Source organism: Rhyacophila brunnea, unplaced genomic scaffold, assembly GCF_057557595.1.
Source record: "Rhyacophila brunnea isolate RB1 unplaced genomic scaffold, BYU_Rbru_1.0 scaffold_15, whole genome shotgun sequence".
Classification (NCBI taxonomy): domain Eukaryota; kingdom Metazoa; phylum Arthropoda; class Insecta; order Trichoptera; family Rhyacophilidae; genus Rhyacophila; species Rhyacophila brunnea.
Window position 1 is genome coordinate 19655079 of NW_028232806.1, and position 26042 is coordinate 19681120.

The following is a 26042-nucleotide window of genomic DNA, read 5'->3' on the forward strand; positions in this document are numbered from 1 at the left end:
CCAAACGTAGGCCCTTGTATTTTTGATTAAGATCAGCTAATGTGGTGTGGGTTTGATTGATTTGGAAGAATCTATGTATATAATTTGGTTGGGATGGAATATGAAAACAACTTTTTTCAGAACTACTTACTCAGAATACTACACCTTGTACTAAAAAGCAAGGATATGATTATTTATGTAATAAAAAAATCAGAAAGTTTGGTTATTGAGTAAGTTACATTATGATTTAGATACATTTTTTTAATCTATGACACCTCGTAAATACGCCATCGTCATAGATGAAGAAATTTTCTCTGTTCATTGAATCGGTGTAGACTAACAATGATATAAAATTCTGGTATTCTTGATAAACTCCAAGTAAAATATAAATTTCGCGACTTTATATCACCTAACCTCCTTACATGTTGACCACCCCCGATTTTTGTCAAAATGTATTGTCCATCACACATGCAACGAATTTAAAGCCTCTCGGTGTACTAGAAATAAGAGAACAGCCGTTAATACATAGTTTAAATAGCAGATATATAAATCCATATTATATAACGCAAGTAAGGTATGTTAACAACTAAGAAATCAATCTTTTATGATAAAAAATCATTCGTTAACAATTTTATTATTTTTAATTTTTAATTAGTATCTTTAGAATTATCTTCAAATGTGTTAATCTTGCCCATTTTTTGAATAATAAAATGCCCAATTCTTGTCAAATTTGGGATCATAGAGATTATCAATATAATTTTTTAGCGTAAATATTTCACTATAATAATGTCGATATAAATTATACTGATGATTTTATAAATGTGTTTAAAAATTAATAAATGTAAAAAATCTTAACACCACTGAACATTTATGTACAGAAATATGACTATATTCTAAAACAGTGCTCCGCAACCTTTTCTCAGCCACGGCACACTACAGGTCTTCCCAGAATTCCGCAGCACACCACACGTAAAACAATTTATACACCAAAACATTGACCCCAGGCCAGAATATTCGGCGTCCCCCCTAGCTATCGCTAGGGTTAAAGACAGTGTTACTTTAAAATAGCGTTTTTTCAAATGATGTTCGATGTAAAATTAATCGTATTGATTCTATTTAGCGACTTTTTGTATTTATTAATACATCCACTTGAATTACGATTAGTTGTCGTTTTAGCAATAATTATATGTCGAGTATTGACACAATAATAATAAATTGTATTCCACAATCGTATGTGCTAAAATAGTAACGTTAGCGAAGTAAAACAGCGCCGCAGGTGACTTTTTTTGCTATTAGAGCAAACATGTAATTTGTGTTTATCTCACTTATCTGCTTGACCAGCCACGCCACCCCCCCTGAGCTTGGGCTCCACAATACCTACATATTCCCATGTATTTGTATTAGCAATAGAATAACTAATTAATATGATACCCGAGTTTGTTTCAATGAACGTAAAAGTTTTTAGCCTTACTTACTTAGTTTGGTAGCCTTGTCAATACAAGGATTTTTATATAAATTCAAGGATCTTTGTTAACCGAAATCCAGAAAATAGCATAAGCGCTTCTATAGAATTTTCGGCATTGGTTGCAAAAGGGTTTCGAATCCAGTCGTATTGATTGGATGAATGTAATGATGAAATTTCTTTTAAAGCAAAGTTAAATGTTTTGGAGACGGATCCAAAATTAATTGCTTGTTTTCATTGGTGGTCTGGTAGGTCATTTGGTACATAGATCACGTCAATATATTTTCATTCTGACCTTGCATTGTTTTATTAAGTTTATGCAGGTGCTCAAATTTATTTATTATCAGCCATGTACGCAATTTTGGCTATCAAGTAATTATTGTATAATATACAAAATTATTTGTGTTTTTAAGCAATGCTCCGCGGCCCACCTAGCATTGTCTCGTAGCACACCAGTGTGCCGCGGCACACCGGTTGCGGAGCACTGTTCTAAAACATTAGAGCGAGAGGTTTAAATGAATACTATTTTATGTAATAAAAATACTTTATGCAGTCATCAAATGTTTAAAATAAATATAAAAGATAATAAGGCTTCAAAATTATATAAATAGATTATCTACAACGTTTAAGATATGTCCAGGATCATGATTTGAAAATAGAAAAAAAGCTCCATTTTGACCCACGCTGAGCACGTCCGCCCTTAACCAATTTATAATAGTTTAAACATACTAATAATGCACAAAAATAGTGCACACCTTTGCAGTTATATTTATTTGTTTTCGTTGAATTGATAATACATATTACAGAATATGGTGTTGGTTAGTTTTTTTAATTCATAAAGTCTTGCTAACCGAATCATATTCGATGAAAAATATTCTTCTATCTATTAAATATCTAAAATTATGTATGGTTTACTGATATAATTTTAGATATTTTATAGATAAACGAATATTTTTTGACTATTATCTACTATGGATTAGATTAGACAGGGCTTAATTGAATATCAAAAAATAACAAACACTATCTACACGTTGTATTCTTAGCTCAATGAAAACAGAGACTTAACCTTGCTGAGAAAATATCGAACACTGATGACTAGGAACCATGCTACACTATAATATATTCGAAGTTTTAAAACACGCTGAACCGATTTCAAGCCAATAGTAAAGGCACGAAGTCTCCAACGCAGCAATTGCGTTTGTCGCATTCCTATAAAGTATCGGTCAACACAATTGTTCTGACAAAGTTTAGTGCGCACTATTTATGTCGGATCTTAATCTTTCGCCACTGCCGTCACATCTATGTGGAAATGGTTAAAATAGTATTTTCAGAGAAAATAAAAAAGAAAATAGTGTTGTGCAGATAATTAAATGTATAAAAATAATAATATTACAGATTTTATTACAAGCTCATTTTGTTGTAAATGGTAGAAGTGTTTTAGTGATAAATACGATTTACAAACTAACTTACAAAATAAAATATTAATGTATAAACTCATAGACTCCCGTAATATAGTTTTGATTAATATGGCCTTTTCATTACGTACAGTTCTTTTAGTCAATTTTTACTGCCGAGTTGATTAGATTAGATACGAAAATAAAACACTTTATTGGGCCATTTATAGGATAGCGAACGTATTATGGCGAGTGGAGTGTGTACCAAGTGAGTCCTTTTGTTGTAGGAGCAATAAATCAGAAGGAAGAAACACGATGACAGTCGGACAGGGGTTGAATGGAAACTCATTAAAGAAACAACGAGAAGCGAAGCCTATCGAGGGTATTGCCAATCTACGGTGCACGGAATATCTATAATATAACGTCAATCAAAGATATTTTCATATTTTATGATTGATAAATAAAACTTTAGTTATATAAATTAAATATGAAGATAGATTATTATTTTATATAATCAGATTATTATGTTACTAGTATTAAATAGTTTGCCGAATATTTTAAGGACAACTTCAATAATTGTACTACCTATTTACTATTTTTACTATTCTACGACCGCTCTGCTAATCGTTTTTTAAAAAATACTGTTTTTTCAATGGATCTATTTTGTTTACTTATTTTGCATAGTAATAATTAAATATAAATTGTAGCCATAGATCGGAACTATTTATGATGAAGTTTTGTAAAAAAATAACAAAAATATTATTTGTGTAGAGTACGTACGATTATATTAAAACGTACGAATCTGATCATATCATTTTTTAGTTGGATAGTGTTAGATTAATGTCGTAGTTTATTACTTATATATTTCGTTAGTATAAAAACTTATCGATAGTATACCAATTAAAATATTGATGGTTTATATAAAATGGAACATGTCATAAAGAATAAAAAATGATCAATTGCAAATTGAAAAAAAAATTTCATTTTCTAACAATTTGAAAATGAAAGTATTGATTTACGATATGTAAGTCATCGGTTGTAATTATTAAATTATGTATTTAGTAAATACTGCGTAAAGTACAGTCTCAGATTTTTTACTAGATATATATTCAAATCATGCGTCCACCTCATTCTAACCGTAGCACACAATTGGTAGGTAATTAGTCTTCGATGCGCAATGCAGACGTAATACAATTGATACGCTGTAGTCGAGTGTATGGTAAAAAGAAAGGCCTGCGTTACACATATATGGGCCTACAGATATATGAAAGAACTTTAGATTAGTTATGAGAATATAATATTTAGTATATAAAAGTATGAGGTGGCATGATTTCTATCGACCCTGTGCTAAAATCTGTACTGTTTGCCATGTACCTAGTACATAGAGATTTCTAAGCCCGGTCGCACATAAAAATCGTCTCGTCTAATTATGATCATAAATTAAAATCGTCGGCTTTATTGCAACTCTCTTTCATGTACACCGCCAGAACTAACCGGAACAGTGAAATAAATGACTAACTCTATGAAAAGTAGCATCTTTGATTGCGTCAATGTAACATTCTACCCGTAGTTCGACATGTTAAGTTTGTTACACGCGATAATCATAATAAATGTATTTTTTTACCACAAATGGCACGGCAATGCTTTATTTGTATATCAGAACAGTATGAGCGAAAGGAATAATAGTAAATAATAAATGATAAATTGCATTGGTCGAATCAACGTCTATGATTTACTAAATTTCACAAAAAAACATAATAGTAGGCATACAAAATCGTCAATATTTCTTGGTTTTACTAAAAAGTAGCGGTTTTAGACATTCCTATTTTACAACGTTTTTCTTAGCTCGTATTGTTATTTATCCGGTGGTTCTTTGTCCGGTAGAAATCTTGCAATCAATTTTTAACTAACTTTTCGACTAGCTAGACATTTGAAACTTTTAGAATATATCATAACACGATGCCAATTCATTTTTTTAATACTTTTAGCCATCTGTAAGTAGAATTGAACTCATTTTCAGTTAATTCTGTTTTGTATGAAAAGTTATTTCGACACCATTATTGGTTGCTAGGGGTCTGGGGTCCTAGCAACTAAATTGATAATATATACGTGCGTTACTACGGAAATCAATATGACATTTCAAGTACAATTTTTTTTTGATCGTGCTAGTCAAATCAAGTTTATATGGTTCAACAAAAAATTTAAAAACGTTGTATATGAAAAGTTCTTTTTATCTTGTAATTATTTATATTATTTACCATTAAGTTACACGTGTTTGTGAATAACAACAAAACCACATTGACAAATTCGACATGTTGTAGTTGAGACGAGTTTGTGTGTGTGTGTCCGGGCTAATGGCAATGTTTCAAGATTAGGCATGAACAAACTGAGAATCGAACGTTCAGTCGACATTTGTTAGAAGCTTGCCACGAAGCTTTGAATTACTTCATAGTAAGTAATCAAACCCCCGGAAAAAGCTACATCATAAAATAATATGAAAAATTATGGAAACGTGTAAAATGAGTCAAATAACATATTTTTGGTCAGGAGTCGGTAAGCTTTTCAGACTCATGAGCCATGTTTAATTTCAAGTTTTAATAATATAATAAACTCCAATTATTATTGACATAAGTGCACAATACACCAACACATGTCTACACAATTGATAAGTATTGAGTGATGTGTCTAGGGCCGTCAAAAAGTATTTATATGAAACCGAAACAATACGAAATTATCAATACCTTTTCTTTTAATATGCACGATTCGAACCAAAACAGCTGTTTTGTGGATTGTCACACAACGTCGATTTTTACCACAACCAATTACTCACACAGTTTATACACGCCATTTGTAAAGATTATATTGTTATTATAAAACCATTTAATTATTTTATCTCATATAAAACTCATATTTGATTTTATATTTAGGCGTGCATAATTATTATGTTATTAATTTTAATAGTACTTTATAGGCCATACAATTTTACATTTAGGCCACATGCCATCCGCAAGCCGCCGGTTGCCCAACCCTGTTCTAGATTGTTAGGGAGGAAAAAGTGGAAAGGGACAAAGGAGCAAACATCGTTTTTTTCTGTTTGCATCTTTATGGAGTATATATACGAGCAAAGATGTATTGATCACCGCCCATGAGATATTCCCGAAGGAGGGTGCTAAATGGCAAACGAAATAAAGAAATATATTATTATCACTAATGAATAAAAACCACAACCACAAAAACCACACAACAATGACTTCAAGATAATATTTTCATAAACACATCTTTATTTTGAGATAATATTATTGTTACATATCAATACTTTATTTATTAAATTTATACCATTGCTGTATCTGTAGTTTCAATTCAACAATACATGAATTTTGAATTCTGTTAGGTGTATCGCTTTTTAATTATCTAATAGAAATCTTAATAATTTCAACTAACAGATAATGTAGCAAAGTAGTTCGAATAGTTAACTAGAAAATAAAAAAAAGTGTTATAATATATTCAATAATACTTATAATATTTCGAAAAATCTTAGAAGAAGTTTAAAGCACTGAGATTCAACTTTTATCCATTAGCTATTAATTTGCGCATGATTCACGCAAATTATCAGTGATCGTTACCTACCAAAGTAGGTCAATTTATTTTATTAGCTTTTTATGTGTAATTTTTTGAGATTTTTCAAAGTTATAATATAATATATTCAATAATAGGAGTCGTATATTGATAAACTTACTACAAATTGATGTATTATTAGTTGAGATGAACATTGTACAACAACTAGTTCTACGAAATTCCATTATTAGTTTTAATAATCCACATAAACTAATTAAAATTTCGAAGATTATTTTATTAAGGTCTGCCAATATTTATTAATTATCAAAAATTTAAATATAAATATTTTTATAATCCAATATTATTTAAGTACGAATATAACTACACTAATTACATCATAAATATTTAAACCAATTATTTCACGAATGATCACAGATTACAATATATTATATGGACTTATTGAGTTAATAAATTCCAGCCTCCATTTTAAAACTCTCACGCATTCAAGTATGATATAAATATAAAGTTGCAGTGAAATGCATTCAGGGGCAAACCACCATTTTCCAACAAAAAAATTGTGCTATATTTTCATTTCAATGCAATATATAAGTGATCTTCAACCTTTTTTGATTGGCGGAATCAGTAGAGCATTTTGTACGATCTCGGGGAATCTCTATCTCCATGAAACATCTAATTTTATTACCTTATACATTTTACTATTTCTGCAATCGACATATGAAAACATTTTTTTAAGACTATGATACACAGATCCACATATTATATTAAAAAATGTTATCGCTTAGCTATAAATTTTATCATTTCTATAATAAAAAGTTCTATAATTATTAAAACTTTTATTATTCTCAATATTTTATTAATTAATTGCCTTTTTATAATATGATACTTCTAAATAAATAATGATCTCTCTAACTACACTATTTATAAGTCACTTGAGATAGTCGTTGAATAATATTGATTACCAACTTAACTAATTTTCCAAAAAAGTAAATATTACCTACACTTTGTCCACACTTATAATATCAACACTTCGCATTAATTGTAACATAAATGCACTTATATATTATATGTTAATACTGTCACAGAAACAAAATAAACAGCACATAGTAAGTGGCGATGGTCACATTCTTCCATTGATAATCGCTACAAAACTTGATATTAAAAAAAACAGGTCATTCTAAATCTTTTATTACTGTATTATTGAAAAAAAAATGTAAATTCTCGGAGAGTCCTTGAGTTCCGCAGAGCCTCAGTTGGAAATCACTGCAATAGAGTATTTGGTTTACCAGATCATTATGACTTTTATTTCGACTGTATCACTGGCATAATTTCTGATCTGGTTATTAAAGATTCTATGCTGTTAAATTTGAAATACTTATGTTATTAAAATGTCACCTAAGTATATTTTAAATTAAATACACATAACATGAAGAAGAGACAATTGCTATCCAATTTAAATGAGTGGTATCCAATAGATAGAAAGTGTCCAAAAGATATAAATCTTTTTTTATCAAAATATTTATTAAAACAGCGAAGGTAGAGACCGACAAGTAAGTATAATGTATATTCTTTTATTTCAGGTTTGCCCAATAATCAACTAACGAAAGTACCAACTGAAGCCCTGGCCCAACTTTTAGGTCTTGATAGGTTGGATTTATCACACAACAAATTAAAATCCATAGAAAATGATTCCTTTGTGGTAAGTGACTATTTATTTTTTACGCAAAGTAATTAGCTTGATATAATTGTATTTTATCAACAATGCATTCGGGTTTTTTTCGGAAATAGATATGCACTGGGCAATCTTCGGCATGTTCTTCTGCGTACCTAATGTAAATTCACAGGCAATATTATCCTTGTGATAAAGTACGCAGGACAGATAATGACTACTTAAGTTTATTTCTATTATAAGAAAGACATAATCATCCACAGAAATACGTCATTAATAAAAATAATAAATTCCATTCATATGATAATATTGAATGGAAAAAACTGCCATCAATTTAAAATAAAATAAAATTACTGTTAACATCGTAATTGCACATCGGTAAGACGTCAGCACTGATATATTATTGTAAGCATGATTAAGTATTGACCAAATAGAGCCAGTATGCTTTTTATTCGGAATTGTTTGATCCTATGAAAGATAAAATTATTGAAATCGGGATAAATGCCGTAGAATGCTTTTTTGCTTTTAAATCATCTATTGTTTTGAATCTACGTTTTCCTACTTCACCCAAATCAAGACACAGTTATAGTTGACAAATAGTTTACATTTCATTGTTTTCATTCATTTACAAGATACTGTATTATATTTTTATGTATCAAATCAAATTTATTTATTTTACATATAATGAACATAACAAATTATAAATTCAAAGCGTTCACGACATGACATAAAATAAGTGCTAATATTTTTTTAAAGTAAAAATACAGAGAATAAGTAATAAAATAAGAAAATAAATAAAATAAGTAACAAAATAAAAGTAGATGGAAGCACACAGAGTGAACTTTGATACACCCTGTCTTAAAAACTTATAAAACAACGTCCACCTAAATTCACCCTCACGTAAATGGAATATATCAATATCCGAAGTGATTTCATTAAACATTGTTACTGCCCTCCCAATTGACATTACTAATGGCAGGTTAGTTCTGCACCGTGGGAGAACAAACAACGGATGCCCTCGATTCCTAAGGTAATTATCAGATACACACAAGCCAACACCACCAAGAATGGCAGAGTTCACATTTACGCCGCGTATAAGTCTGAAAAAATATGTAGCTAAATAAAGATCCCTTCTAAATTTTAAGCCACAGTATGTAAGCATCCCTAAGAGAAAATCAGTCGGACAGAGCCACGGATAATATCCATACAACCGAAAGTAAAGGAGTCTTAAAAATTTTTTTTGGATTCTCTCCACCATGAGGCCGTACTTCAACTGATGAGGGGCCCAAACGATAGACCCACTCTCAAGTCTGCTTCTAACTAAGAAGTTATAGAGAATTTTTAGTACCGTAACATCCGACAAGACCCGGGAAGTACGCAAGACAAAGCCCAACATCTTTAGCGCCTTTATACAAATGGTATCTATATGTATGGTACTATGTAACTGAAGTTTCTTGAATACGGTCTTTGTTGATTACAAACAAATCAAAGCTACTCCATCCTTGGTATAAGCAATTTTTTGAGGCTGTTTCGACTGGGGTACTTGTATATTATGCAACGGTATTTGTCAGTTTACTAAACACCATGACTATTGTATACATTATGTACACTTTTAGTAATAAGAATGTTTTTTTCTAGGGACTATCAAATTTAACGTTTCTGGAGTTAAGCGAAAACCAGCTATCTTTTTTGGCGCAAGATTGTTTTCGTCCTTTGAAGCTCCTAATGACACTGCGACTTCGTGGCAATTCGTTGAAGGCTGCATCTCTTACAGCTCTATCAGATCTGACATCACTTGAAGAGCTGGACCTATCAGCTAACGCTATTGCAGGACCAATTGGACCTAATTTGTTACCAGGGCTGAAGAATTTACGACTGCTAAACTTGGGGTTTAACAGCCTTACCAGTGTGAAGAGAGGAGCTTTAGCAGGTTTGTGAATAATAATATACTATTTAACAATATATAAAATTTTTGTTGGAGTATGATATTATGATAACTGATGATAGTAGTAGATAGTAAATATAAATTTGTATCTTGCTCAACGATTATTAGTTACTAATTATATTTGTATTGTAATCCAATATTTATTTAGATCAAAGCTGAAGAAAAACTAATAATCAGTTTATCTATACGATATTTTACGTAACTGATTTATGTGTAGCAACTTTCACACTAATATTACTCGGATCTGTCAAAAATCACAACAAATTTAAACAAAATTATAGATTCAGGCAAACAGTTAATTTAATAAATTATTAAGGGTGTAGTTATTGTAAATACAAACGCAGTAATTTAAACTTTCGATGAATGGACGGTATTGTTTTATTATATACTAGCTACCTACTAGTTACATAATATATTTATTATTTCGAGTACATAACATGGTCTACTTGTACTGAAATCAAAAAAATCATATTATAACACAAATTAAACTATAATTATTGTCCTTGAAAAAATAGACTACGTCAATTTTTGCAAATATTACCAGTAATAATCAGAGTTTCTGCCTTTTCTAGCATTTAGATATTTTGCTACTAGAATTGAAAGCATTCAAGAAAGTTGCGCAATTATTGCTGAATGATAGAATTTGTCAGCATCTATGGTGAAGTACATTCGAAAAGAATGTATTGCCATTTGAATAATAGAGACGTATTTACTGGGAATATTAATTATCACTGTATGTATATTAACAATTAAAATACTACCATAAAGTCATCATAAAAATATTTAAAGTTTATATTAACTATTATTTATAATTAATCAATTATTTTTTTCTTCCGTTTCTATGCTTTTACAATTTTATGATTATTAGAAAAATATTCCAATAATAATTATTGGTAGATTATTATTATATTATTTCAATAAAATTTTTGTCAATTGTTATTACCTATTTTAAAAGATTATTTGTTGAAATATTACTTAAAAAATATTAATAACTTAGTAATAATAGTATTGTTAACAACACTGTTTACTGAATGTAAAATATTATAATCACGCTGCAAAGTAAACCTTTTTACCAAGAAGAGAATTAATTAGTTGTATTCTTATTTATTTATACCATTTTTAGGTTAAGAAATATTCCATTTTTCGAATAAAACGTAATATTCCTCTTTGAGAACTGTGACCAAAAGAATGCCTTTATTAATATTCAAAATAAAAATAGCGAAGTACTTCAGGCAGATCGTTTCACGTTTCATAATAACAGAACAAAAATAAGTTGTGTATTTTTTCAACCAAATTCGACAAACAAAAGATACTTTTTTAGAACGTAGGCTACATAGGTATGAAAGAAAAAAAAAAACAAACTCTTTTACTCGCGTTCTTTTTTGTAAAGAAAAATTCTAAATGTGGTATTTTTGAAGAAAACGACTTTTAAATATTTTATCGTACAAGCGTGACAAAGCTTAATTACAATAATAAATTTTCTAACAAAACGTCAAATTTATAAAATAAATATTCAATTTTGATGTTATCATTTCTGAACTATTATTATGTAATAATTTTTAAAAGAAAGCTAATAAAAACATTACGATAGAATGTATAGATAATAATAGGTCATAAAATTGGATTCAGCAACATAATATATAAAGCACTGCTTGACCTTCACTTATAATTGAGTTCAGCTCAGTCTAGTATCTATCTAGTTCAATGCATTAAAATTTGGGTACTGTTCGGTTATCAGGAATACAGCGGAAAACACATTTTTAAAATACCCGATATACTGGATTATTTGTTAGTTTGGGTTAGTTTAGGTTGGGTTAGGTTGGGTTAGGTTAGGTTAGGTTTGGTTAGGTTAACCTAACAAATAATCCAGTTTATCGGCTATTTTCAAAATGTGTTTTCCGCTGTATTCCTGATAACCGAACAGTACCAAAATTTGTCCCTTGAATCCTTACAATGGATACGTTGTATTTGGTAAGCTCTATCATACTCAAGTGAGCTAGGCACATGATCAGACTCGGTGTAAGAACTCATTATTATATATTCGCATTGTATTAAGTAATGTAATTTTAAATTTTAATAAATTATAATAATATAGATAGGTACACGTAGATCATAACCCACAACTTCTAAATATAAATAGGGGATGGATGAATAAATGTATCTCGTGCTCATTATAGTACATATTTCTGGATCTAAGGTGTGTTTGTTTAAAAATATTGAATTTTTTCGAGCTGTATCTCGAAATACTCTGATATCTGTTGTTATCCAGCCTTACACACATTGCTGAAGATTTTGGATGACCGGCGGACGGTAGGTAATTCTTTGCCAGAGCTTCGAATTAATTTTAAAGTAAATGCAATAGACAAACAATCTTTGTAAAATGACTGCACAACGCACGTCTATTTTTGGCAGATTATCAATTATTAAAAAAATAAATAACGTATTTACCGTAGGCAAAAACTCTTCAGTAGACGATTATTTAGAGCCTACTTATTAAGAGATATCTATTATATATTATTATCCTAAGAGCTTTTGGAAAACGCACAATTTTTTTTATTTAAATACCGTTTTGTTGATTTTTAAACTATTTAAATTCATTTTTTAGAGTCCTGAATCTACTTCCATTTGAATCCGGCACAATTTGATAAAATTCGACACAATCACAGATTAAAATCATTTTTGAATCGCGTTTTATATCCGTCAACATACATTTTCGCGTCTTGCTGTTAATCCACCGCAAATTGATTATAATGTCGCTTAATACTTTCTATATAATCGATATTTCACAAATCAAAATTAATATTCCACAAAACTATTCAAATCTGTAAGAGGCACATTGGCGTACTTAACGTTTTTTAACAAGAAATAAATGCATATTTTCTCACTAATTACAACAAAATTATGATCTAAAACGACGTCACTGTCTTTTATCTGCCAAACTAATAGACTAACGATTGTCAATTGTTTTCGCCTATAACAAGTTCATTTGACTTGTTAGATTTCAAATTTAGAATTTGCAGGAATAATCGAAAAAATGTGATATTTCTATTAGCATAATAAATAATCAATTTCAATCAAGACATTTATATTGTAAGATGAAGATAATTTTATTACTTCTATCAATGAATTGAATAATTTCAGACTTACAAGTAATATAAGAAACTACATTATATTATACATATTACGTTCTTCTCAATATTATAGTAAGTATCACATACTATCCTGATTCAGTAAAAATTGTATTATTTTTACATTTAAGTAGGTAAATGAAATTGATGTGACGTTTAATACAGGTAATTAAAAATTAATTATGTTAATATATTTTATAATAATAATTATACATAAAATTACATTAACCTTTCTTCTTCTTCTATATAATTAGTAACTATTAATAATTACTCAATAAAAATTAAATTCCAATAATGTTTCTTTTAATAATGACATTATCCATGTGTTTGTTCTTTGATCACTATACTTCTAAGTAAAATATAATATACTTATAATCAAATATAGAGAATTATGACCTTTTTACGACACAATTAAGTATAATAAGTAAGTACCTGCTACCTTTTCTATTTTTGTACATGATAAAAATATTATTTTTTTTATTACCCTACCCAGATCATTTGTTAAATAATAAATTTAGCATGTTGGAATTTATTCATTACTATATTAAGTAGGTACTTACGAATTTTAAAATACAATATCATTTTTGCTCCTAAGCAAAGCATATGGACACGCCTCTTCAGGGTGGTAATTATGAGTATCTTAAAAGACATTGTGAGAAATAGTTTTTACATTTTTTCAATCTAGTGGGATCTTCCCCCATTGAATAAATAAAACGTAGGTATTATAACGCAATAATCTAAATGTATGAAAAATTAGACTATCCTGCAATGGCGTGGGTGGAGGTGGGGTGGATCAGACTAAAATTGGTCAGTTATACGTATTTGTTTACATTGAACTAAGAGTATAATTATTTACAGATGTATTTTTAAAATTCAATTAAATTCTGGGAAAACCAAGCCATAATACGCATCTGTCTATAAAATATTTTAAATTATGCCATTAAATCATACATCATTTTGGATATTTAATAGATAAAAAAATATTGTTTACCACTATTGTTTGGTTTACCTACGGTGGCCGCGCGGCTAAAGCGTTGGACTATAAAGCCCTGGGTCCAAGGTTCGAATCCTGGGTCTGGCAAGTACACATATTGTTTTTCAATTTGTGTGTCTCGGGGTATGGACCTAATAGGTTGAGCAAGTGGCTGACATCCATTTCTCGTAAAAAACGAAATCTGTCAATACAAACCTCCACTATGTGGAGGCCCATATAATCCTATCAGGATTCGACATGGTCTAAAAAAATTGTTTGGTTTAGACAGGGTTTAATGAATTATAAAAAAACTAACCAACAACCTGAATGTAATAATATGTATTCTTAGTTCAACGAAAACAAATAAGTATGAATGAAAAAGTGCAATATATAAACATATTATATTCAATTAAAATGTCAGTGATAGCAATTGGCGATTGCCAGCTGTTCTGCTAAGCCTATCAGCCTGAGGTGAAGTCAGACGATATTATGAAGGCCAGACTCCAAAATAGACTACATACTCATATGAGCCCAAATTTATATTGGCAGTGGCGACTTGCAAATCGCAAAACTGACAAATCTGCGAAATGTCAAACTGTCTGACGTGAATGAAAATCCATCCCGAAGGGAAAACTATGACGCCGTCTATGCATACTTCACATATATATTTGTATCCAACACCGCCAAGCCGTCTGCAGGACCTAGCGAAACAGACTGGCAACTGCTAGTATATTTAAATAACCTAAAGACATTAAGGTGGAAAAAATTTCAAAAGAGACATCCATCTCTAAGTATTAAATTAATGATTCATATAGTCATAGCAAAGTAGCTATACTGCATGTCTATCGAATCTACTACTAACACACTCAAACAAAAGCTTGCTATAATCCAAAGTTTTTTTTATATAAAGTTTGATGGTGTTTGACCTTAAGGTCTCGGAATTGTCTACTGTATTACCTATATGAAACAACGAATGCTTCTACGACAATACCTATTTTATTTTGCGTATATTGTGTAAAATGGCTATATTATTTTGTGCACCGTAGGTAGATACGGTCTGGGTTGCCTAGCGGACAAGAAGTCGTAGATATTTTAGCGCAAGCTCGATTTTCGTTTCGGTATATTTTTATATTGTAAACTATCTATTATAGTGCTTGTTGTATTTTTAAGTAAAATATCTTTTATAAAAAAGTGAAATATAATATTATTTCATGTCAGTACAAATTTCTGTAAATATGGCTATCCCACGATTTTTTTTCCAGTCAAATATCACAGTCTACCTTCTTTCACCAGGCACCCTTCGCCGTTGAGTAATAATATGTCGTCTATTAAGATATTATTTAACAATGACAAAAATTAGACATTTGATAATCTTTAATTTTGTTCCCTTACTAAACTAACATTTTTTGTTCGACCATTTCCGATCCTAATATGATCATATGGGCCTCCACAGAGTAGAGGTTTGTATTAACAGATTTTGTTTTTTACGAGAAATGGATGTCAGCCACTTGATCAACCTATTAGGTCCATATATGATACCCCATCATACACAAAATTGAAAAACAATATGTGTACTTGTCAGACCCAGTATTCGAATCTGGGACCCACGGCGTGATAGTCCAACGCTTAAGCCGTGCGGCCACTAACTAACATTAAAAGGTATATTATATTATTTAAAATTATAGCATTATGTATATTGCCGTTTTGTTTCGGTTGTTTCTTACGTATAAAGAAAAGAAAAAAAATAAAGAGTTATTTTAATAAATTGTTTCTTGTACGACACAAAATGGTCTAGCTAGCACAAGAAACTCTCTGTAATAATAATAATATTAATTGCTACTGTAGTCTTTCATTTAATTCCCGAAACTGGGCCTTGTTTACGGGACAATAACTTTTAACGTTGTCCCACGTTTTTTCGCCTTGTTTATCACAACACCTGTAGCGATAAGTCCAGCACTTAAAAATTAAATGATCCAAATGAACACTTAACGGGATTGTAAAGACGCGAAAAGGGGCTGTTAAAGTGAGTCGAGTCAGGCTCTGATAACCTGACGTGAATCGTTTTTTGCAATTAGTGACACAAAGAGTTTTTTTACAGTAAACAATACAGTTGATTAGCGAAACGTACTTAGTTTTTTTTTAAACTAGGAGTGTTAAATATATTATCTTTAAGTTTTTGAAGCTTTCATCTGAAAAAGCTACGGATAACGTTATTTTCTTGGAAAATAGTTATCGTGAAAATTTCAATCAGATTTTTAATAATAGTTATAATCATCATCATCATCATCAGCCTGAATCTATCCACTGCTTGATGAAGACCTCTTCATGCTGCTTCCACTTCTGTCGGTCCTGTGCACTGCGTTGCCACGTACTTCCGCAGAACTTTATCATTTCATCAATCCAGCGGCCTCTAGGTCTACCTTGGTACTTCTTGAATACCACTGGATGACTAGATTTGTCCAACGATTGTCTCTTCTTCGAGCTATGTGTCCAGCCCATCTCCATTTAAGGCTTTTAATAAACTCTATTACATCGCAAACCCTTGTCTGCTTTCTTATCCACTACTCATTCCTCTTAGTTATAATATTGTCAAATAATCTTTCACTCTTATTGAAAATGAAATAATTACATTGTTTATATTATATTTATGCAATAAATTCTGGTTATTTCCTTAAAACTCTTTCATATTTTACAACGTTTTTATTAGCTCGTATTTTTATTTGTCCAGTGGTTGTTTATCCTATACAAATCTTGCAATCGATTTTTAATTAACTTCCCGATTAGCTAGACATTTACAACTTTTAGAATATATCAAAACACGATGCCAATGCGTTCTTTTAATACTTTTAGCCATCTTTAAGTAGAATTGAATTCATTTTCAGTTAATTCTGTTTTGTATGAAAAGTGATTTCGGAAGAAACCATAATCCAATCCACTATTATTGGTTGCTAAGTGGGTGGTCCTAGCAACTAAATTATTAATATATACGTGCGTTACTATGGAAATCAAAATGACATTTCAGTATTCTATATTTGTTTGTTTTATATTTACTTCATATCAAGTACAAGTTTGAGCATATTGAGCATAATAATTGAACAGAAAATTTAAAAACGTTGTACTTATATAAAAAGTTCTTTTTATCTTGTAATTATTTTCTATTTAGTAGAGACAAAGAAACAAATCGACAGTAGGCAAACGAATTATATATGCATGTATTATATGCATTATAATATGTTCACATACACAAATATATTTACATATAATATATTAATTTTTTATAATAATATGTAGGTTATAGTTTTAAGCATTCTTTTATCCTATATTGTTTGAGACTTTCACAGTTGTTTATCATCACATGAAGTTTTTGGCTTGTCAGCGAATGTGTTCTTCTTCTTTCTTTCCTCCGGATTTTACTGTCGTCGCAGAATATATTTAAAAAAAAATATATATAATATAAGTATATATTATATTATATAATAATATAATATGCCTATATATTACATTTTTGTTTACTCTGTAACAGGCGACAAGGGTCAATGGCATATTGCGATGTAGCAGTAGAAGTAACAATATCCCGGTCATGTAGGTACCCAAATTAGTCTTGACTACAACAAAACGTTGAATTTGTCGATATGATTTTGTTGTAATCTACAAAACACATGTAACTTAATGTACTGATGTAAAAAGACTTGATGCGACATTTTTGGCAGAAAAAAACATTGTCGCATGTAACAAACTTCACTTGGTATGGGCCGCATGATGAATAACGAAAACTTGCATCCGCGCAAGTGATGATGCTGCTATTTTATTTGTGACGGCTAAGCAAGTGGCGTTAATGTATCGGCATGATCTCGCCCATGCGCTTGAAATAGAGTTGCAACATTGTCGGCGGCTATGATTTATGCTCTTGTCCCAGTCATTACACGTGACATATTATTTAGGATTTAGGCATTAAAGTTTACACCGTTTAATTAAAAATATTTTAAATACTTTTCCAAGGAGTTTTCGATAGAGAATTTCACATTCTTAGATCCTTTAATATTATATAATCAAACATATATACATTTTTTAATAAGTTATTATTAGCAAGATTATGAATATCATAATTATTTTAATTAACTCTGATGCCATATATGAATCAATATAATAATATTTTATTTAAATAAAAAAGGTGCCATATGAAAATAAATAATTATTATTTAATATATGCGAAGTTAGTATTTGCTTCGTTTACTTACTGATAAGACCTCACACCCATGTCTTTAATGCCTCTTACGTACTGTTAACGAGTCTTCAGCATTCAACCATGAGACAGAAGAAAGGTAATCAGCGTTTTGCGTACGTGGTTGCGGTAACCAGCCACACTGGTAGATGCTAATCATGGTTGCCGGTAACTAGTCAACAATGCGTTAAAAGCTTTAAGCTTTTCCATATCATTATGCATTCTTAAATGTTTTATTTATTTAGTAATTAATAAGAAATTAAACATGAATATTTTTATTCAGTGACTACCATTAAGGTAATAAATATATTATTAAAAAATAGATTGTAAAATGGTATTTTTTTTTTAAATACACGTTCATGCAGAGAAAAGATACCCTAAGTGCCTCTGTGTTCTGAATACAACCATTTTGTTTAAATTCAAAGCTTCAAAATGCTTTCCTGTAAAATGGAATGAAAATAAAACCAACTGGTTAGCGAAACGTACCTGTGTTTGTGAAAATATTTCTCTAGTTAGACCGTCTATTTTCGTTAGGTGCTGGTACCAAAGCAAAACTGAATAAATTTTCATTTCACTCAGGGGCGAAAATAATTTTCTTTATTGAAATCACGTTATTTATTACTGGGAACTTATATATCTCAGTGAATTTTGCAATCGCTTGGGTGTTTAATATTAAAACTAACATATTTACGTACAAATATTTTTTTTTTAAATTAGGAGTAATTATGCTCACATAATATATAAAAAAATCTAAGGAAATCAATTTGTATACTTACGGTCTCAGATTTAAATCATGATTAAGATGCATTTTTATTGTAAAACAATAATAAGCACATCATATTTTATCCGCCATTGTCATAGATGAAAATTTTTCTTGATAACTGTACCAGTATCAACTTATTATGATATTACCTATTTATATCTTATTAAAATGTAAGAACGCTGTATGGGATTACATGACAAAAGCTCTCATTACTCTAAATAATATTATTATAATGCCTTGCTACCGCTTTAGCATCAATGTAACAAAGTGTTAGTTTCCGGGTATGTAAGAAATATGCGAGAAAGCTTTTGAGAGCTTAAACATAGTTATATAAAAAAATATTTGGGTACCTGAATAGTACATAATATCTTGAAATAAATGACTTTCTATTAATTGTGTCTTAAACGAAAATATTTCAACCAATGCATGCTAAAATTGATCACGTACGCATGTGAATAATGGACAATGAATGTAAGAGACATCAAAAAATTGGCGTCCAACGTGGCATAAAAACGGGCATGATGGGAATAACGCAAAAAAACCACAAAAGAAACCATTTGATAAGGAGGCAGACAAGAAATGCAAATTAACTGTACACGTCGCTTGGTTAGATTACCGCCGCTAGACAAATATCGTCATACAGTGATGCCCAAGAGGCACTAAACGATCACATGGAAGGCCTAAAACTTGCTGAATCGATGAGAGTATAAAGTTCGGTGGATCTACGGGGCAGTGAAGAAACAAAAACCGAGAAGAGTGGTAGAAGATAGAGTAGGCCTTAATCTAGCAATGAATTGACACCGGCTGATTATATATAAAATTAAGCAAAAGCGAAGTTAATATATTATACTACAGATGGAAAAACGTTAGTTATCTTTGATCTAATATATAATTTTATAAATATATACGTACATAGTTGAAAAAATCCGTGAAAATAATTAAGCCAGCTATTATAATGTCATCGTTTTGGTTTCAATTATACAGTTGCTAGCCGTTAATTGCCTTTAAAGTAGGTAAGCTATGTTTGAGTTATAATCCCAGTAATTAAAACAAAACTGGCAACTTAGGTAGCAATACTCCATTTTTACTCTAAGTAACGTTCGTTGTTGGCTAAACACAACCTTTTTCGAGACTACACATTTTACACCAATTAATTCGTTTACGATTTTTTTTTCGTTGGGTATCTCTTAGAATTAATAGTTTCTATGATGAGCCTGAAACGTTGAAAAAATGAGAATGAAGAACACAAAAAAAATACGTATTTCCGGGAAAGTCTCAAGCAATATGTAAGTATTTGGTGTAATTTATTTTAATCAAAATATCAATTATAAACACGTTCATATTATTTTTACGCTAGGTTGAAAACAGCTGCTTCTACTAGACAAACATCAACCACTTAAAGTTTTGAATAGATTTTTTTAAAACAATAGACAAGGGCTGCTATAGCAAGCTTTCGTAGTATTAGGATTTTTAATTGAGAGAACAGTTCTAATTGAATAACAAGAGCTTTCAAGTTTCAGACTATTCGAGGCATGAAAGTTTATGAATATTTTTAATTTAGTCTTCAAGTGAGAGACTAGGTTCAATACTGAAAACTTACTCAAGATATTGTTTATATACTTAATAGAAATAGTGGTTTTTGTAGTTTTATTATTTTATTTGATTATATTATTTTAAAGGCACCTTTCTGTTAGCAAGGTCATTAAAAATCGTATACGTAAGTATTCCGTGACTCGAAGATTATGAAATTATTCAATGTTTTGATGAAGATATTATTGTAGGTATAGCTGAGCTTTAATATAAATATAAATCAAATAACAAAAGGTTGTATGAATGTCTTTTACTAATATACGTAATAATTAAAAATTCCCAGCCAAAACAAGTGTATAATGCGTAACATTGAGCCACCAAGGTTATTATCATGTTAAATGAAAATTTGTCTATGTTTATTATAATATCTCTACTTATTAACAGTCAAGAGAATGAAGAATAGTTTGGTCAAATTACAATTGTATTAACATTACATCCCGACGGTCTAACATTGAAGTAAATTAAAAAAATATATTATTTACACCTATGTATTTCTAATATATAACAAAATTGTTTTATTATTGACAGAAATTTTTATTTTAGACAGATAATTACATATTAAGTATATTACACTGCTAATTATATAGATAATTAATAAATTCTATAAATAAACAATAATTATAATAATAATGAAGTAAAACAAATTGCGTGAGAAAAGGTGTAAAATTAAATGATTTAAGTACATATTAATAATGTAAACTAATATTTATATAACTATTGATATAATAGGTTTTTCTCAAATAGGTATATAAAATACCTTCTCCAGTTCTCTGGATACCGCAAGACGACAGAAAACAGCGGCTGCATTTACTCTTTGGATTTTTATACTTATTCGCTGTCTCAGGTACTCAATTGAATGGCACTTACCTGTTTTATCAGTCAAATGATGACCGATCTCAGCCACGTTCTTCAACACACGAAGTTATACCGAATAATCATTTGGTTCGTAACTTGAAATAATGGGTATTTCAACGATGAAGCTTATTTTTGGATGAATGGCTTGGTAAGTAAGCAAAATAACTATCGCATAGTAATGGTTATCTACATGCTATTTATAAAATACCTTAACATCCATTCAAATTAACAGTTTAGTGTGGTTGTGTGATTGGATAGTATCTTTTTGAAAACGAAAATGTCAATGCAATGAAGAATGCTACACAAATATGATTATTGATTTTTTCTGGCATGAATTAGATGATTTTGATCTGGACGATATGTGGTTCCAGGAAGAGAGTATAACATGCTATACAGTTTGTGATACAACCAACTTATTTAGATATCTAAAATATATCTCTTATTTGATAATTATATATTACTCTTTGGTCAGCGACGAAGTACATAATGGGAATTTAAAATTCGTAGAGTCAGCTCGCTAATAAATTAATAATGGCTGAAATAATATACAACTCAAAATTAAATGCAATGAATTAAAACATAATATGGACCTATATAAAACGCAACTCTTTCATTACATATACATTTAAGGGTTAAAATAAAGTCATTTTTATTCATATTATTAAAGTATGAAGTAATAACCTTATGTCATTGGTAGTATTTTGTTGCTCATGACATAGTATTCTAGTGAAAAATGTTTTAAATCTATAAATTAGTCAGTCAATATATAAAGCAAAGTAGTAAGCTAAGGATTTCACTTCTTAAACTAAGAGTCCATCCCTAACATTCAACAGAGCGAAAACGTGATAATGCCTCATCCCAATACGACCATCAACATGCATTATACAAACTGAAGCAGCACTGACACACCATATTAACTATGTTATTGTAGTAAAATAGAATGAGATAACAGTTATTTTGTGTACAGAATGATCGGTATATTGTGCTTCTTTTGTGTGCTAATGACACAGCGACCTTTTTCGTTTAAGATTGTTTTTGCAATTTTTAAAAGTTGAAATGTCGCTCCAGCAATCGACTTTGAAAATCGCACTTTTCACTTCCGCGAAGTGTTCTACGTGATAAGTTTTCATCTGGAAAAGCTACGGATAAGGTTATTTTCTTGGAAAATAGTAATCGTGAAATTTTCAAAAAGTTTAAGAATTTAACAGCACAATTTTAATAATAATTATATTATCAAACAATCTTTCACGCTTATTGAAAATGAAATAATATTTTTTTTTATAATATATTTCTACATAAATTCTTGTAATGTCTTTAAAACTCTTTCATATTTTTTTCTGTATATTAGAGGCAAAGAAACAAATCGACTATTTAAACAAACGTATTATAAATATGGATGTACTATATATCTCTATAGGTATATATAAAAATCTCGTGTCACGATGTTTGTGGTCGAACTCCTCCGAAATGGCTCGACCGATTTTTATGAATTTTTTTATGTATATTTGTTAGGTATGAGAATAGGTCAACAAGTATATTTCATACCGCTTGGTGATTAGGGTATCTCTATCCAGAAAATTTTTGTTTTATTTTTTTGATAATTTTTTTTTTGTATTTTTTTATTATTTAGTATAAAAAAATACCTATAACCCCAAATTTTCATTCTCCTACCCCCACCCTCCCATTTTTTAATCGCGATTTTATTATTTTTGTATGAACAAATTTAACCGTCGTTCGTATTTCAAACAGAACGAAATTATTTATGTTGTTGAATGACAGATGGCGCTACGTCCGAGAAGAATTCAAGAGAAGCGTCGCGTCATTTTGACATTTCATTCGGCATATCACAACGCAGTGCGTGCAAAATTTTGTACGATTTATTTTAATTTATCTATTTTTATGTGCGTGTATTACAGTGCACAATGCCAGCAAGACGCAAGGGGGGCCATTTGGGCCGTCGAACGAATAAAGCAACAAACATGCAAAATAGTAGAGCAGAAAGAACAGACGAACAAATCCAACAAGATAACAAAAACGTGCGTGTAAGCATGTCGCAATTGCGTGCATCTCAATCACAAGAGGCACGAGCTGAACGAAATCAACAACGACAATTAGAACGGAGCCAAGCGCGCTGGTTCGTAGTTAACACACGCAGAGCAAATGACCGACAACGCCAACAAGTACATTGTACATTTACATCCGCTTCGTTCCTTCGTCTCGCATTCGAGTACGAGCCAGATATTGAATATTCCTCTCATCCGAAAGTGCTGATTGGTGCTATGGACAAAGAATGTCCCCATTGTCATGCGCTCAAATTCAAACATGAGTCAGCCGGGATGTGTTGCGCATCAGGAAAAGTGCAACTACCAGAAATTGAGATACCTCCAAAACCATTGAATGGCTTGCTCATCGGCACGGTTCCCGATTCAAACCTGTTCCTGAAGTCCATTCGCACATTCAATTCATGCTTCCAAATGACTTCGTCCGGAGCAACAGAAATAGTTCACAATACTGCGGCAAATGGTCAACAATTCCATTCTACGTTCAAAATCAAAGGCCAAGTATACCACAAAGTAGGCTCATTGCTGCCAATGCCAAACGAACCACATACATTTTTACAAATCTACTTCATGGGCGCGGCGGTGAGGACATCAATCATGTGGATGCACGTTGCAGCTACAATAGCCTCAATTAGCCTAATGCCAGGCGCATCGTCGGCGAACTGGACGCCCTGTTGAATGAGCACAATGAATTATTGAAATTATTCAAAGCACACATGCACGAATTGCAAAGTGACAATCACGCTATTGTCATCAATCCTGATAAAATACCAGCTGGAGAGCACGTACGTCGATTCAATGCGACTGTTGTTGACGACATTGCTGGAGTCATGGTTGGCGACCGCACATCGACGCGAGAAATCGTGATTCGAAGAAGAAACAATAATCTGGAGTTCATCGCTGACACACACCGTTCATATGACGCTCTCCAATATCCGCTAATTTTCTGGAAGGGACAAGACGGATATTGCATAAACATTAAACAACGAGATCCTGTCACAGGTAATTCATTCATTATGAACATCATTACTCATTTTGAATTGAGAAAATGAATGGTTGATGTTTTTTTGTTTTTATCGGCGGTCATCGTCTACAGCGCTCTATTCCTCTTTCTGTCATAGATCCCATCCCCACACACTTACGATACATTCGTTATTTTTTATTTAACAACCAAAATATTCACTAGAAATAATTTATATGGCAGAACAACGTTTGCCGGGTCAGCTAGTATATATATATAATATTATGTTTACATAAATAGACAAATGTAATATATATATATATATATATTAAATGTATATTCATATAGTTGCAGTTCATCAATGACACAAAAAATAGATGCACTTTTATATCCCCACCACACACAACGTGACATCAGTAAATCAGTCTCATTTTGTTTTGCTATAGCCGGGATATAGATAGACATATTTGGTTCTGGTATTTTGTGACATATCTTATGGATTAATTGGATAACAATTAGTTTTGTTGTCGTCATCATTTCGACAACATACAATCTGCAGCGATTGTTAGCGTGCTCCACATTAGCCACGTTTCACCCCTCCACTCCATTTCTGCTATCCGACCATTTTACGAACTCACGAGGAATAATTGTTCCGTTGCGTTATTATTTTAGCATGTACTTTAGAGCCTATAGATGTCAAGATGAAACTTCACTGATTTGGTACCAGTAATATTGTCAATAAGCTTTGAAATATTCTTCGGCTTGGTTCTCGTAGTCCCACTCCGGGATTGATTTCCGGTGAGGTCACAATATATGTATGTGATTTTCATTGATTGTTTCACTTCTATTACTACAGTACTGTTAATATTACTCTAATATATTATAATAATATACCTTAATACCTCATGATATTTTGTAGTGTCAAAGAAAAGTATATTAATATTAAGTATTATTCAGTATTTCGTTAGTTATACTGAAATATTTAGATAGACAAACATTAATAATATTTTGTTTGCTCAGGTTTTATAGAAATAGTAGTCAAATATAGCGAAATCACAAACAGGCACGATGTTTATTATTTTTATAGATTATCACCATTCAATATGACCGACCGGTAGCGTGTCAGCTTGTAATGTCGAGGGTCCCGCATCAGAATCATGGGTCTGGTAAATTTACATGTAGTATCGACCTTATAGATTGAGTAAATGGCTAATATCCATTTCTCATAAAAACAAATATCTGTTTATACTATATCTACTCCGTGGAGGCTCATTATGATTCTTTTAGTATTGAATATGGTGATTTATTAATACGTATACTATTTTTGGAAATAATTTTTCTGAAATAACTTATTACCTATACTTTTTTTATCATTTTAAAAATATTTTCATAAAAACATTACCTATGTTTTTTTAAGATTTAAGAAGTTGAAAGTTTAATTAAATAAAAACTGATAAAATTGAAGAAA

The 26042-nt window shown here is 30.7% G+C and overlaps 1 protein-coding gene across 4 annotated transcripts in view; it reads left to right on the forward strand.

Moving 5' to 3' along the window:
- LOC147075017 (uncharacterized) overlaps positions 1-26042 on the forward strand; it is a 227484-nt gene that overhangs the window by 185382 nt on the left and 16060 nt on the right. For all 4 annotated transcript variants that reach the window (XM_085942722.1, XM_085942721.1, XM_085942723.1 and 1 more), the window contains exons 5-6: positions 7989-8107; positions 9716-10007. In XM_085942722.1, coding sequence (XP_085798848.1) covers positions 7989-8107; positions 9716-10007 — 411 coding nt within the window. The remainder of the gene's footprint in view (positions 1-7988; positions 8108-9715; positions 10008-26042) is intronic.